Source organism: Canis aureus, chromosome 8 (assembly GCF_053574225.1).
Source record: "Canis aureus isolate CA01 chromosome 8, VMU_Caureus_v.1.0, whole genome shotgun sequence".
In the NCBI taxonomy this organism is placed as follows: Eukaryota; Metazoa; Chordata; class Mammalia; order Carnivora; family Canidae; genus Canis; species Canis aureus.
This window is the reverse complement of record NC_135618.1, coordinates 38099103-38115255: the sequence shown is the minus strand read 5'-3', so window position 1 is coordinate 38115255 and position 16153 is coordinate 38099103. Positions and strand designations below refer to the sequence as shown.

Below are 16153 nucleotides of genomic sequence, written 5' to 3'. Positions count from 1 at the left end.
ACGGGCTGACAGGCTACTGACCACCCTCATTGCTTGCCGCCCGAGGATGCCTAGATCCGTCGGCTTTAAATCCTAAGAAGGTGAGTGGTGAGATGACCTCCTGGGGCCCGTCCCCGTGCAGACCCCACCGGTCATCCCAGGCCAGCAGCTCCCGTGTGTGGAAGGACATCTCCGACCACCCAGGGGACACCCCCCCAACGGCGCCCACCTCTGCACCACCCCCACCACACCACCCACGTCCACAGGACACGGGCGCCTCCGGGCCCATCCGGCCACATGGTGAACACGCGTGCACACCCCCGACCCAGCATGGGTCTGCTCTCCGCCATCCTCCTGCCTAGACTCACCTCCTGCGTCTGCCCAGGGCCTGAGCAGGCACCCAGGGCCGGGCCTGAGGGTCCCACACGGGCTCCCACCCCCCGAGCCCCTGGCTGGGGTGCCTCGGGTGGGAATGCGGCCCCCTTCCCACGGCAGGCCCCAAAGCAACCCCTCTCCGGGCAGGCGCCCGCAGCCCCCTCCCCCGGCGCTGGCTGCCGGCAGTTTGTCTCCGCGGCTGTAGGAAGCCGGCACGGAGGAAGCTGGCGCTTTCATAATAAATCCTGTAATTAGGGAATCCCCGAGCTCTGAGGAGCGCGGGCATGTGGTCGCCTGCTGTGCCCACGTCCCCGGGTTCCCTCCGCCACGTGCGCAGCGTGCTGCCCGGGGAGGTGGGCCAGGCCCTGTGGGTGGGAGCGGGTGCGGAGGGCGGGCGCCGGCCGGACCCCGAGCAAACCCGAGGACTGTTCGCGCTCGGACACAGAACGCACATTTCCAAAGCGGCTCCGACCTCCCAACCCCCTTGCATGTTTCTGGAAGCTTCCACAAAGCAGATGTTCGGGAGTACGAGGCTCCACGTGGGGTAGAAGCTCCAGCAGGCTGGACCTGGGGACGGTGGCCTGCGGGTGGGCCGAGGGCAGGGCATCTGGGAAGGTGGCCCCACACACAGTGGGGCCTTCCCAGAGACGGCGCATCACCAACTCCCCATCCTGGTGACCCCTGACCTGCAGGGCCTCCAACCCCGAGGAGCAGGGCTGCCCAGGAGGCATCCATGAGGAAGGGGCCGCCGGGCACCCCGAGAGCACTGTGGGAGCACGGTGTGTGCAGGGGTGCGTGCAGGGGTGTGGGTGGATGGCTCCAGTGACACAGGCCCTGGGAGGGACCAGACAGGGCAGCCCGAGCGGCTGACGGGGGTGGGGGGCGGAGCTGGCCTTGGGGACACAGCCTGGGGGCCAGCCTCCCCGTCCCCAGCTGCGGCTTCCCTGCCCGGAAGGACTCCACGCTGCGCTGCCCGTGGCTGTGACTTACGGCAGGAACACGAGGGGCAGCCCACACAGGATGGCAGGGTGTCCGCCTGGCCCCGCTGCGGGGGCCCCCACCGAGCACCCCTTCGGAGCACGTGCAGGGAGGGGACACCAGAGCGGTGCAGACCCAGTTGGCGTGGCAACCAGGAAGCCAGCCGAGATTGCCAGGTGCAGAAGCGCGTCCTTCCCAAAGTCGGAGACGACGCGGATCCTAGGGTGGCCGTGGTGACGCGGGAGCATGACGCAGCCGTGCGGTTAGGTGGTTAATGACCCGGTCCCCACTCCCGCCCCACCCCTGACGTCATTTTTACATTAAACTCCTGAGCCGACCGGAGGCCACTGCACTCCGGAGTCCACGGGCCTCGGGGCCCAGCCCTCTCGGGGGCAGGCGGTGCTCGCTGACCACACAGACACGCGTGGGGGACGCGGGAGGATCCGGAGGCCAGGGCCCCCTCCCCGTGCCCACCCGGAGCATGCTGGAGGCAGTAGGCGCCCTCGGAGGCGTGGCGGGGGGGCACCGTCTCTTCCCGCCTGGCCTCCAGAGCCCTGCAGATAAACAGTCTAAATTAGGAATTAAAACATCCCCTGTTCCCACCAGCCGCCAGCCCGTATTTCAAACGTACAGCAAACACGCCTGCTGCTGCCACGGCCCCAAACTCCCCGGCGAGATTTCGCAAGGTCTCTGGAGCAGTGGGGACGGGGCCTGGCCGCGGCACGACCTGCCCACCTGGGGTCCCGCCACCCCCCCAGACCTCCCAGATGAGCGGGGGGGGCGGCACGAGGCCCCAAGGCTGGGCTGCCCCTGGAGGGGTCCGGGGACCACGCAGCCGGCGTGGGGAGCCCCGCGGCCATCAGGGCCTGAAAATAAGCATCCCCCTGCCTGCCCCAGCCCCCCGCCCGAGTCCCAGCCTCAGGCACCCCCTAGGCCCGTGGGGGGCAGGCTGCGGGAGCCCCCTCCTGCCAGAGCTCCAGGGGGACCTGACCCCGGCTTGCCGCCCGCCCGGATCCCAGGAGGACCTGCAGGAGTCGTGTCCGGGACAGGGCACTCTGCCGCGGTGGATTCCAGGCAGACGGCAGCCTGGCCCAGCGCCGGGGGTCAGCGGGGGGCCGGGGGGCAGGCGAGGGCCGTGGGGACATCCAGGGGCCGCCACCTTCACAGGGTGGTCGTGAGAGGGCTCGGGGCCCAAGGACAGGTGGGAGGGGCGGCCTGTGAGGAGCGGGGGACGGAGGCGGGTCCCTCTCAGAGCCCCCCCACATCACCAGCCTCCGAGTCTACACGGGGCAGGCAGGAGGAACTGCTTTCTGGGGCGTCTGCTCCGTCTCCTCCCCAGCACCCCATGCAGGGACAAGCCAGGCATGGGGCCCTGGGGCCTCTGTCCCCCTTGGGCCGCCCCCCACTCCCATAAATCGCAGGCACGACGAGCAGCATACACAAGCCTCGGCGCAGCGACCATGGGAGGGACCCGGGCTGACTCGGAGCGGGCACCAGGGCGGCGGCTTGGGCTGGGAGGGCCACAGAGCCCCGGGAGTCAGCCCGTCCCCACGGCCACTCGCCCAGTATCTGCTTGGACGCCCACCCGGCAGCAGGGGAGCCGCCGCTGCAGCCCCCTCCACCGACGGATGCCCCGGTGACCAAGCTGCAGCCCCCACCCCCCGAAGGAGCCCAGTCGGTGCCGAGAAGTCGGTGCAGGTGCCTCTGGGGCCTGTGGCTGTGTGCACACAGGGGGCCCCAGTCCTGGCTTGATGCGGGTCCCCAAGACCCTAGGCACGAAACCGTCGGGCCCGGCAACTACAGCACGTGGGCAGGAGCAGATGGCCAGGAGGGGCCCCGTGTGGCGAGTCCAGGGTGGCCCCAGGACCAGTCTCCCGCTCACACTGCCCCTCAGCCCACGATGTCAGCCCAGGGGTGAGACGCACCACAGGCAGGGCTGGGGTGCCGCAAAGCTGCGGGGCCGCCCTGCCTGCACCTGCCCACCTCCCGCCCGGAGCCGTTCCCAGACCCCCTCATCCGGCTGGGGCTCCTGGTCGGCCCGGCCCTAGACACCCAGACACAGCGACAGCGACGTGGGGAGCGGAGACCTCGGCCCTGGGGACCACCGCCCAGCCGCCCACCTTCCCTCTCTGGTCCTCACTCCCCCGACATCAGCTCACCCTGCCATCTAGAATCATCTAGAATCTTCCCCACATCCTCCCTGCTGCCCTGGGCCACTAGCCTCAGGCCCCGGGCAGCAGCATCCCCAGAAGCGGGGTGGGGGGCCTCTCCGGGACCTGAGACCCCAGCCCAGGCTCACCTCCCCGTGCTGCCCGCTGGGCAGGAGCAGCTGCAGGGCCGCCTCTGCCCCCGCCCCAGGTCAGCAGGACCCCACGAGGAACGCAGTCCATAGAAGGAAGCCCCAGACGAGGCCCGCGGAGGCCCTGCGTCCACTGCAAGAAGCCGTGACAGCAGCTGCCCCAGGGGCCAGCTTTGGGCCTGGGGCTCAGGTGCTCATCAGCCAGGGTATTTTGGAGAGGGTGTTCCCGGGGACCTGGGGGCAGTGCAGAAGAAGCAGCAGAAGCTGGACCCACAGACGGAGCCCGGGGGCCGGGAACCCTGCCCAGGACTCCAGGGGGAAGGCCGGAGAGCCCCAACTCCGAAAGCAGGATCCGGCTGGGACCCCCGGGCAGATGCAGACATGCGCACAGATCCATGCCGGGCTCCTGGACGTACGTGCAGGGGACCCCACCCCTGCAGTTTGAGCGCCCGGGCCAGGCTCCTTTGTCCCAGCAGCCCGAGCCCACTGTCGCAGGAGACGGGGGCCCCACTAAGGGCGTTAGGACATGGAGCCCCCGGCAGCCCCCGGGGCAGGACCTGAGGGGCCCAGAACACACGCTGGGTACCCCCGTGACCGGAACCGCCACCCCTACAGAGCCGTGTGTGACCGCCTCCTCCAGGAAGCCTATCGCACCGTCACATCTGCCAAGCAGCACAGCCTGCCTCCCCCCAGCACCTGCCCAGGCCGCCGCAGGGTGTCCCACACTGACCGGGGTCCCTTGGGGTGGCACCTGCAGCCTCCCAGTGGGCCCCGAGCTAGGGGGGTGGGGGGTGGGGACGACCAGCTCCCAAGAGCAGGGTCCACCCGTGCACACACATGAGGGCGGGACCCGGGGGGCTCGATGACCCCAGCACCACCGCCCTCTGCACGGAGCCCCCGGCGTCGCACTGGCATCACAGCAGGCTGCCCTCTGGGCTCCTGGGGGCGAGCGTGATCCTGGACGGTCCCTGTGGGCGTCCACCCGGCCTCCTGCCCATCAGGACGGGCGATTCCACCCTTGCCTTGGAGGTGCAGGTATCCGCAGCCCTTCTAGAACGTTCTCCACCGCCAGGCCTAAGGCACACACGGGGCAGAGGTTAGCTCCCACAGCCCCACCGGCTGCACTGCTGCCCTGGCTCAGCATTTACTGAGTGCCCACTGTATGCCAGCCATCCACGCACAGGACGCGTGGTGGGCCCAGCAAAGGACTCTGCAGTTCCTCTTTCCAGCAAACACCACACACCACGGGCTCTGGGTGCCTCTGCTTCCCGTGGTGGAGGGACCATGCGTGTGGCCCTGGGGCGGGGGGAAGGCCGGGTGGTCATGAAGACAGGTGTCGGGGCCGAGGGGTCTCCGACCCAGGAGCGGCCCTGCGCTCACGAAACTGTTTTATGTAAGTGGGGCCAGGCCAGGAAGCCAGGAGCGTGGCTGGGGATTAGTGACAGGCGTTGCCACGGCAACCTGATTAGTGGGAAACATGTCGTCTTTGGGAGAGCAGCTCCGCTCCACAAAGGTAAAAGGAACCCCAGAGATTCATTAGCAACAGGTTCCCATGGCAACCGCTCCAAGCTCATTAATAATTTTTTTTTCCCCTCGTTCCAAGCGTGGGTGTTGAAATTCTCCAGAGGGCCGAGGAAGGGATGGATGCTGGACGGATGGACACGCACGCACACACCCGGCCGTGCCTCCCACCTGCTGCCGGCCCAGCACGCGCCTCGCCCCACCTGCGTGCCCATCTGGCGCCAGGACACCACACCTGGCGGGCCGCGTGCTTCCCGTGGCCCAGCCCCGCCAGAGGGTCCCCCCAAGGGAGGTCCGGACCCAAGGGCCCCGCTCTCCCCCGGGGGGCTGCCAGGACCACCCCCGAGGGGACACCCTGACCTGTCGGCAGGAAGCGTCAGGCGGGGCATGGTGCCCAAGGCTCACAGGCGGCCTCCTGTGCGACCACCCCCAAGGCCCCCGCAGAGCCCCTCGGGGACCCCAACCTGCTGGGGCTGGGGGTTAACAAGCAGATAGCGCCTCGGAAAGCACCCTGGCCAGTCCTCCGTCCGCGTGGCTCTCCTATGACCTGGTATGCGCCCAAGGGCCCCAAAAATGGGTTCAAACAAAACTTGCCGACGGCTGCACAGCGGCCCCGCTCCGCACCCCAAAGGGACACACGGCCCGAGCGCGCACGGATGCTCGCACGGACACGCCGCGGCCCCGCCACACGACAGGAGTGATGCCCGGTCACAGGCCACCACATGGACCTGCCCGGGGCACGGGCCGGAGACAGGAGCCACACGGTGAGCGACGCCGTTTTCATGAAACGCCCAGCAGAGGCAGAGCCGGGGTCAGACAGCAGACCTGGGGTCGCCAGGGAAGGGTCGCGGTCTCTCTGGTGGGGGGATGAGAAAAGCGTGCTTTCTGCGTGAGCCGGCGAGGTACAGGTGACCCCTGCACGTGTCTGTGAAAGCAGCGGCTGCGCTCACCCAGAGGCCACGTGGCGACCTGCCCTGAGCTGCGGCTTCCCATCGGGACGCAGACCTTGGGTGCTGAGTGCCCCCCAGGGTGGACGCCAAGGCGGGGCTCCCCATGGTCAGACGCACCCCCAACCTGCAGGGCGTGCCAACCTGCCACTGGCAGCACCGGGACCCCAAGCCCGGCCACAGCCTCCCTCGACGGCGCGGCCCCCACTGCATCGGCCCAGTCCCGGCGCTGCCTGGGGAACCGTGAACCCACAGGACATCCCTGCGGCTACGTGGTGGCTGCTGGGACTGAACCTGCACACGGGACACTCGTGCCACCCGTCGGGGAACGGCCACACCGCGAGTGCGGGGCTCGCCGTCAGAGGGCACTGGGCCCCCCACCCGCCCACGTTACCCCGGCAGGAGCCACAGACCCAGGGCTGCACAGTCACCAAGAGGCCGGCAGCCGGCGGCCTGTCCAGCCCCCGAGGGCGACAGATGGACACCGCAGGGTGGGAGGCCGGCAAATCGCTGGAATCTGGACACTAGGGCTGCGGGGTGCAGGGTGGGGGGCCCCACCCGGGGGTGCTTGGGGTCAGCCTGGGCCATCCTGACCCCCCCGCCGCCCCACTGGGCCTGCACCACACAGGTGCAGGAAGGACCTGCCCCCTTCCCGGGTCCCTGCCTCTGCCCACGGGTGCCCCAGTCTGTGTCCCCCTCCAAGCAAGTGACCCACGTTTTGTGATAGACTAAAAAAATTTTAAAAAGCTCCAGACCAGTCTGGAGACCAGGACAGCCCGGTGCTCTGTGGTTTGGGGTGCGTGAGCCTCTGAGCCCCCTGTGTCCTGCCCCCCTTGGTGCTCCCCACACCCCACACCCCACCTGCCGGCACCTTCTCGTGTCCCCACAGCTCCCCTGTCCACCTCCTGACGGCCAGGCCGTGTGCCCCAGGGAGGCGTCCTCCACGTCCCAGACACCTGAACCCCGTATCTGTGGGACACGGCTTCAGGGCACTGCCACTCCCCCAGGACCTCGGGAGGGGACCCGCCGTGCCTGAGAGCACAGCACCCACGGGCCAGACCCAGCCCGCGTCCACGAGGCGCTAATGCAGGCTGACTCATCAGACTGTGGCCAGCCGGCGACCGGTGCAAAGACAAAGGGACGCAGCGGGCACCGCAAGCCGCGTGGCCCCCACCTGGCCAGGGACGCCCTCTGTGCTTCCAGGCTGGGGCGCCATCTCTGGGGGGCTGGGCCTTGGAGCAGCAGTGGGCACAGGCCAGCGGCTCAGCGGACGCTCCGGGTGCCACAGATGCCAGGGCCCCCTTCTAGCAGCTCACCGAGACGGCGCCGGACCTGCCCCCTGCCCACGGCCACCCCTGCCACCTGGGAGCACAGCCTGGCCCCAGGGGACCGTCTGGGGCCGCACCTCATGGCCAAACCCCACAGGGACACCCCAAGAACAGAGGGCTGGGGTCAGAGGGCGATCCTCGGGGACCCTCCCTGGGCCAAAGAACGAGCCAGGCCTCCCAGGCTCTGCTGACACGATGGGGGGTCCCCAGCTGGGCCTCCAGCCCCGTCAGCCCTGCCCTCTGCCCATGCAGGAGGCCGTGCACTGGCCGCAGCTCGTGGTGGGCTCACCTGCGGCTCTGTCTGCCACGTGGAGCCCCCATGCACCTCCCAGGGGCCTCGGGCGGCCCCGCTGCCTGTGGCTTCAGGGCCACACCCTCCATCCACCCGGAACGGCCCAGCACGGCTAATGTCACGGTTGGTCTCCCTCTGCCCCGGGGGCTCCTCGCCGGAGAGCCTGACACAGTGCAGCTGAGCGTGATTCAGCCTATAAAGGGCTCCCTCCCGTGACGGCGCCCAGCGCCTCATCTCCCTCCCCGTGGGGGGCGGACAGCAGCGCCCGGGGTGTGCGAGCTGGGGCAGGGGCCCTGACACGGACCCCACGGCCCAGGGGAGGTCAGGCTGGAGGCCAATGTCCACGCCAAGGGGTCGGCACGCCGCTTCCCTCGTGCCTCCAGGTGCTGGAGGCTGCAGGAGAGGCCGGGCAGCCCGGGGCAGGGGCCACGTCACCCCGCCACCCGCCACCACCGTCACGGGGCTCGACACATGCCCTGGGCCCGTCTTTCCTCCCTCCTGAGGACGCGGCCACTGCCCCAAGGGCCCCCCGCTCCAGGCCGACCCTGTCTTGACGTGATTACATCCACAAAAACCCGACTTCCAGGAAGATCCGCATTCTGAGGGTCCCAGTAGACGCGGACCGGGGGGTGCCGCGCTGCTCCCAACCCAGGCCGCCCAGGGATGCCCAGGGGTGGAGCCCAGCACCGCCGCCTTTGCGCCTCTGTGGCTCCTCGCCCCTCTGTGGGCTCCCGGGGTCCCTGAGGACCCCTCCCCGGGACTAAGGGCACAGCCCAGAGCACGCACGTGGCGCCTGGAGCCTGAGGAACGTGGAGTCGCCACGCAGCCACCTCACCTACCTGCCGTCGCCACGACCAAGTCCAAGAAGGTCACCTGAAGGTCGCACAGCTGGGGCACAGCTGGCTGCGGACCCGCCGGGCTGCCCGGGAGGCAGGAGGGGTTCAAAGGTTGCCCCTGGGGCGCCGGGCGGGCAGTCGGGCCACGGCCTCAGGCCTCATACTGGTAACACCCGCCCGAGAACCTCGGGGGCTTGCACACAGGTCATCGGGGAGCACGGTCTGTGTCTGGGGGAGCAGAGGAAGCCCCCCCATCAGGAAACGCCCCCAGGACATGTCCTCGTCCACCACGGCCATCAGCTCCTGGGTGGTGGTGACCCCAGCACCTCAGCCTCTGACCCCGTGATGGGGTCTGGAATAGAAGGGCCCCCACTGCCTCGGATTTCAGAGATACACATCCCGTCCTTCCCCAAAGCTCTGCTCTCTGCAGCTCCCCCGCCCCTGGCTAACGGGTCCAGGACCATGCACCCTACACGCGTCCTGGGTGCTCCCAGAGCCGGGTTGGGACAGACAACAAGGCCAGTGGCTTCCAAAGCCTCTCGCCGGCCAGCCGTGCACTGGACTGCACCCTCACCCCGACCCAGGGCCCCCGGAAACCCCATCCCAGCAGCGACCAGAAAGGACAATCGGGGCCACGTGAGGGACCCGATGCAGGCGAGGCAGGCGCCAGCAGCACACAAGGAACCCCGGAAACTGCAGGGCCTTCGTGGGGCGAGGGGGTGCTGACGCGGGCCAGCAAAGGGCTGGAACAGACGGCGCGGCTGGAGACCACGGAGCGCCCTCCACACTGACGTCCATGGCGGCGTCCACACCATCTAGAGTGCTAACCTCCCTGGACAGGGGGTGGGGGGGGGCAGGAGAACCCAGGCAGTGACCGTGACTGTGAGCAAGGAGGCCCGCCGCTGGCCAGGCCCTCTCCACTCGGCCGCACCTAGACAGGGGCTGCGCCACCCAGGAGCTCCTGCCCGTCCCCCACCCTGCACTCCCGCGGCCACCAACCCCCCTCCGCCTGAGCAGGGGCCTCCCATGCGAGCAAGACGGCAGGTGGGACCACAGGCCGGGGCTGGGGGTGGCCGGGGGCCACGGGTGTCACCCTGGGCAGTCCCCAGACTTCAGGGCCCTGGGAGGGGGCTGCTGAGGTCGTCTCTTTGCCTACCTCACCCCAACAAGCCTGGTCCACCGCAGAGGCTCAGGCTGCAGTCGGGGATGGGCAGCGGGGCGCCCCTGGACACAGTCCTCACGTGTGTCACCCAGAACGAGAGGCTGCTCCTGGAACCGAGATCCCCCCGCGGCAGGAGCCACCCACATCACAGGGCTCCCTGCTGCATCCAGCAGGGAGAGGGCGGCGTCCCCGTCCTGTGCCCATCAACCGCGGGTGACAGCTCCTGGCTCTGATGCTCCCCCCTCAGCACAGGGGCGAGGGCCCGGCGGGTCCTGGGTATGCGCAGCCCGGCCTCCCCCGCAAGGCGTGCGTCCGCTCCGTGGGGCCCCTTGAGCAGAACGGGGAGCTGCTACTCACTCGGCGAAGACGGCACGGCCCCCATCTGTCACCCACGGACCCGCCGCCAACTCACAAGGGCCATGCCGTCCCCGCCTGCACCCGTGCCATCTGCGAGGCCAAGCCCACGTCGCCGCGGGGCCGACGCCTGACTCCACGGCCCCTTGCCAGCAATCCAACCCGTGACTCGGGTCGTTCCCAGGCAATTAACGACCAAGGAGGGATCGCCGGGTCCTCCGCGCCCCTGATTTACGCGCCCGCTCACGGGGAGGGAAAGCAGGAGCGTTCCCGACCGGGCCTCTGGGTGGACGGGTGGGCCGCGAGCACAGAGGACATCTCAGGCCTGACCCTGGCTGCCTGGGGTCGAGGCCTGGTCCCCGAGTGTCCGGTGCGGGCTCCGGCGTGGGCTGAGTGGGGCTGCCGAGCGTACAGCTCCAGGACGTCCCCCCCGGCCCTCCACCTCCTGACCCCACGGGGAGCCCCGCCAGCCCTCTGCTCCGGGAGGTGGCCGTGTAGCCTGCCGCGGCACAGGCCGTGCTAGGGAGGGCGCCCAAGGCTGCCCTGGGTCAGGACGGATGTGGGTGGTCCGGATGTGACGCCCACAGAGCTCAGAGCTGCCCCTGAAGGCCCGGCTGTAGCCCTGCCCTCGGCTCGGACCTCGCGGGCATCCGAGGAGGCACCAGCACCCTCTGTGTCCCGGCCTCTGCCCTGCGGCGCCCACCAGCTGCTCGCCTCTCCCTATCGCTCCTCCCTCGTCCCCCAAGCCTGGTGTCCACACCGACCCTCCCAGGAGTGACCCTGACCCCACCACCCCGCCCACCGTGCTGGCTGCCTCAGCTCACCTTCACCTCGCAGCAAACCCCTGACCCCTCCAGCCTCATGGATACATCCCACCTGCCTCAGGACCTTTCCTTGTGCCATCCCCCTGCGGAGGACCCCCTGCTCTACATCCTCCTACCACCACCGGTGTCTGCGTCCATTCAGCTGCTGGAACCTCCCTGGCCTCCAGGCCCCAACAGTCTCCATCTGGGGCACCCAGCCCGGCGCCTCCACCAGGCTCAGGCCAGCCGCCCAGGATGGCCAATGGCCAATGGCTGGACAGGCTGGGCCTGCGGCGGAGCTCGGCGAGTCCTGGGGCAGCCTGCAGGGCGAGGCACTGCGGGCCCAGTGTGGGGGGCGGCATGGAGCTCCGGCCAGGACAGGTCTGCTAAGTGGAGGCGCCTCGCGGCGGGTGTGCCCAGGAGCCCCACCTGGCTCTGACCGCCCCCCTGCGTCCCCTGGTCCCGCTGGGCTGCAGATGCAGGGATGGGGGCTGCGCTGGGGCTCAGCACGGCCCCCGGGGCTGGAGTCAGGCTCCCTGGCCTCTGTCAGCTAATCTGTCAGCTCGACCTATACCAACTGTTTGCCCAACTCGGGGCTGGAGATGCCAGGGGGTGGGGGGGGTGTAGGGCAGGGGCAGCCTCGAAGGCCCGGCCCCTGTGGGGAAAGCGAGGTCCAGGCCAGGTCCCCCCAGCCCTCAGAGCTCACCGCACACTCACTGTCCTTCCACGGCCTGCTTGACGCCAGGGCCACGTGGGCACTGACTTGGACCTTTGATCAGAGCAGGATCCTGTGGTCACAGCCTCCCCGTCTGCGTGGGCCGCGGAAGCCCTGGCGAGACCCATAAACGCCCTCCGGGCTGCAGTTCCTGCTGTGCACACAGCCCGGCTCAACCTCGCTTCCTCCAGGAAGCCCTCCTTAGCTGCCCCAGAACCCAGCTGGGTTGTTGGACGCCTCACAGCCCAGCTCCCGCTCAGGGACCGAGGGGAGGTGAGGCCCGTCCAGAAGCGCCCACCACACCCCCAGCAGCACCCACACTAAGGAAAGGCCTCCCCCAGCCCGAGACCTGCCGCCCGCAATGCCCTCTGCAGGTCCGCGGGCACAACCCATCCCCGTGAAGCCCCCGCCCCCACACCAGGTGCCTGAACCTCTGCTCCCCGCCCCCCATGGCGCAAGCCCCAGGGAGCAGCAACGGGCCATCCCCGGCCAGGCCTCGGTCAGGGCTCAGCGACCCCACTGGGCCTCAGCACCACAGGGAACAGCAGCGGACTCGACACACGTGCACCCCGGGCCACTCTGCCTTCGCTCGGACAACGCAGGAAGATGGGGGACCCTGCCTGCAGGGTGCTGAGTGCATGGTGCTGAGTGCAGGGTGCTGAGCGCAAGGTGCGTGCACACCTGGCCAACCCACAGCCAAGACCCTGCCCCAGCCACACCTCTCCAGCTGTCGCCCACCGAAGGCCCGGCCAAGAACCCCTCGAGGACCTCCCCCGAGGGGCCGGCCGGGGGCTCCCAGTCCAGCGTAACAGACATGTTGGCACCGGGAGGACAGGGGCCCGGGTCCAGGAACGAGGTGCCGGGACGAGGAGGGGCTGGGAAGGGGGGCACCCCGGGCCCACGTCCCCGGAGCACACACAGGAGCCCAGTGCGTGGGGCAAAGCGCTCAGGGGGTCGCAGCCCCGAGGTCAGGAAGGCGAGGACAGCTCGTTGCCGGCCTGTTTGCATCGGTCTGTGGGGCCAGAGCGGGCCGCAGGGCGGAGGGAGGGCTGGCCCCTTCACTGTGGATGCCCCCAGCGTCCCCACAAGGACCCCCGCACCACCATGAGCCCCGCGTACCGGTGGCAGCCGGACAGCCTGAGGCATCGACGTGTACCAGACGCTCTTAAGAGGCTGGACAGGTCCAGCCTCGCGCTCCTGCTGGACACGGGACCTGAGTGTCACACCGGGCTCACTGAGCTCTGCCCTCCGGGAGCTGCGTGACCTTGGCGCGTCCTTCGGCTTCCCTGGGGGGGGCTGCACTGAGGCGCGCTGGGTACCCAGCCCCCGGGAGGCACCTCCTGCAGGTGCACGCCACCCCTGAGCCCCGGTGGGGGCACCTCCTGGTTCCTCGCTGGGCTGCGGGCCGTCTCTCCGGGCATCCCCCCTTCCCAACACTGAGTGTCCCCAGAGGCCCTGCCTGGCCCAGGTGCTAGGACGCAGGCGAGAGCGGAGTCAGGAGCCCCCGGGGAGCCCGGGCAAGAGGTAACCCAGCCACGAAGGCGACAACACAGATCCCACCCACCTTCCTCTATAAATAAACCCACGTAGGAGAAGCAGCACTCGCCCTAAACTTCCAGCACGGTAGTGTTTTCAACGTGCCGAGGGAATCGATAAGGACATGGGCTGCCCTTGCCGGCTGCTCCACCCCGCCTCAGAGCCCCCTCAGAGCCGAGGCGGCCCACGCGCGTCTGCCCAGCTCGGGTCGTCCCGTGGGTGCTCCCGAGAGCTCAGGGCTTAGGGAAGGCCCCTTCCTGCATTCCGATCGCCGGCGTGGGGCCCGGCTCCGAGGCTCCGAGACGTCAGCTGGGATGCGGCCAGCCTCCGGGGAGTGAGGAGCCGCTCCACGGAGTGTGGGTTCCCAGAGCAGACCCAACGATCCCGTCCCCCCCGCCCCCGACTCTGCCCTCTGGAGGCTCCAGGACAGGGCGCGCCAGGGGCTGGAGGTGCAGAGGCAGCCTCCGGCTGCAGGACACCCCCCTGTCTGCCCTGGGACAGCCTGCTGACCCCCAGGAACGTGGAGAGCTCTGGAAGGCTGTGCTGAGGTCCCCCAGGCTCCCCGGGGGGGGGGGGGCAATCCCCACCTGTCCAGGAGCGCCAGCTTATTTTAGGTTCTCCCCAGAGCCGACACACACCCCCACAGCGCGGCCTGGCATCTGCTGGAGGTCAGCAGCCGTCTCCGCCAGGCTGGAGACCGGGACGTGCCCACCCTGCCTGACAGATGCAGGATTTCCACAGAACACCAGTAAGCTGATCCGGGGAGCTGAGCCCCTCAACCCCCCTCCACTCCCAGCCTGCTTGCCCAGGGCCACGGAGCATCCTCCTCCTTGGGTCACGAGCAAGCATGGAGACGAGGAGAACAGCACACAGCCCTGCCGACCCCCCTGGGCTTCACTCCTGCCCCCCTCCTCCACCGAGTAATGCAAACACCCCCGTCAGACGTCCTCAGAGACACAGCCGGCCTGAAGCGCCTGGAACACCCAGCACCCCTGGGTCAGGCTCCAGAGAACACAGCAGCCAGACACGGGGACTGTCAGAGGAGACAAAGCCCAGGCCCCACTCGGCCCTCTCCCTATCTGGTCTCTGCACACGCTTGAAAATGCCGAACACGCAGACAAAGCCAGCCGCCAGCCCTGTCCTGACCCGGGGCCCTCAAACACCACCCTGTCACCCAGCACCACACCCAGCCATGCCACCTTCCTGCCAAAATGAGGCGGCCGGGCCGTCTCCAGGCCACAGTTCCAGGCAGAGGACAAACCTACAGGCACCCTGCAGGCCAAGCCCCGATACCTGGGCCCCCGGGGATGCCCCCCCGCCGAAGGGCTGCCAAGGCTGCAAGACAGAGGGGCCGGCCCTGGGGCTGCGACCACGACCACCTTCTTCACAACCGGGAAGTGTCCTGGACTCAGCCAATGTTTGGATTTAAAGGAAAGAAAAAAAAAAAAAGCCATGCATTTCATTACTTTTTTTGGTACAGATTCCTCTTTTACATTTAATATTTATACAGTCAGACACACAAGGTAGATAAAGTACACACACGTCGCTCATTTTGTCTCTGTCTCTACTCAAAGAAAGAGAGCATACAAGGAGGTCCCCTCTTGGGTCAACCTCCTGGACGTGGCCACATACCCCCACCCCGCCTCCCCACCTGTCCAGGGGCCCGGCCACCTGAAGACCAGCTCCCACCAGCTGCAAGAACCAGCAGGGTGGGATGCAGGGGGCAGAGACAGCGCCAAAGACCACCTGCTGGGGGACCCCCACACCTGCCGTCTGCATCCCTCTGGGGACCCCCTGGTCTGACCCAAACCCCTCTGGAGCCTTCTCTGCAGGTCTGTGCCACTCTAGCCAAGAGCAGAAAGCCCAGGAGGGGCCCCGGGAGCAGGGACTCCGCGGACAGAGCCAGCTGCTGCGTCCCTGCCCCCCACCCCCAGCTGCGCATGACTTAGATCAGCCCCAGCCCCGAGTTCAGCCTGGAGCGGCGAGTTCACAGCCAACGTCAGGGCACCGCTCCCTGGAAGGGGGGTCCCCCTCCCCGCAAATGTGCCCGGCCTTCCCCCGCCCCAGCCCAGAGCTCAGGCTGCAAACTTGGGTCCCCTCGCTCCACTTCCTTCGGGCCTCCCCCTCCCCAGCCAGGGTCCAGCCAGGGTCCCCACAGCCCGGGGGCAGCGCCCCATCCTGACCGCCACCCGAGCGGGCGCAGGGGGTCCGCCCTCGGCCCCGCCGGTCCCTCTACCCCCAAGCCCGCCACGCTCCATCCCCAGGCGGTCCGGGGGGACACCCCGTGCGGGAGGAAGCGGAGCCCGCGCGCCCCGCCCCGCCCGCTCCGCTCCCACGGGTCGCTCCCGCGGGGGCACGGGGGGGGGTCCCCGCGTCGCCGCAGCCGGGCGGCCCAGAAGGATATGGGTTACAGACCAGCCGGAGACACCAGCTACGCGGCCGCGTGGTCTGCCCGAGGCAGAAGAAGACGGTGGCCGCCAGCGCCGGGTACGGGACGGGCCGCTCCTCGTCGGCGCCCAGCTCCGCGCCGCGCTCGGCCTCCGGGCTCCCGGGGGGGGACGCGCCGGGCCCCGACCCCGCCTCCGCCTCCCGCGCCGCCGCCCCGGGGCTCGCCGGGGCCACGCCCGGGGCCGGGGCGCCCAGGGGCACTCGGACCTCGCCGGCCGCCTGCGCGCGCTCGCTCATGGTGGCAGCGGGAGGCACCTGCGGGGGCACAAGCGCTGGCCCGGGCCCGGGGCGACCGCGCTCGGCGCCGCAGGAGCCGCCTTTGTCTCCTCTTATTAGACACGAGCGCGCCCCCCGCCCCCCGCCCCCGCCCCCCGCGGAGGGCTGCGCCGCCCCTCCCGCCGCCGGCGCGCGGACCCCGGACCCCGCACCCCGGAGCGCGACCGCTCCGCTAAGTTGCCGAGGGTCCCGTCGCGTCTTACCTCGCTCCGGCGGCCGGCGGCGTCCCCGCGGGCATCCCCGCTCGGCGCTCGGCCCCGGCTGGAGCGCGCCGGCCCCCGCCCCCCGCCCGGCCCCGGCCCCG

The 16153-nt window shown here is 69.5% G+C and overlaps 1 protein-coding gene across 8 annotated transcripts in view; it reads right to left on the bottom strand.

The window, feature by feature from the left end:
* Positions 1-15824, bottom strand: part of CACNA1H (calcium voltage-gated channel subunit alpha1 H) — a 49399-nt gene extending 33575 nt beyond the window's left edge. For all 8 annotated transcript variants that reach the window (XM_077906030.1, XM_077906031.1, XM_077906032.1 and 5 more), the window contains exon 1: positions 15529-15824. In XM_077906030.1, the coding sequence (XP_077762156.1) occupies positions 15529-15810 (282 nt within the window). In that variant the 5' untranslated portion in view covers positions 15811-15824. The remainder of the gene's footprint in view (positions 1-15528) is intronic.
* Positions 15825-16153: the final 329 nt, after the last annotated feature.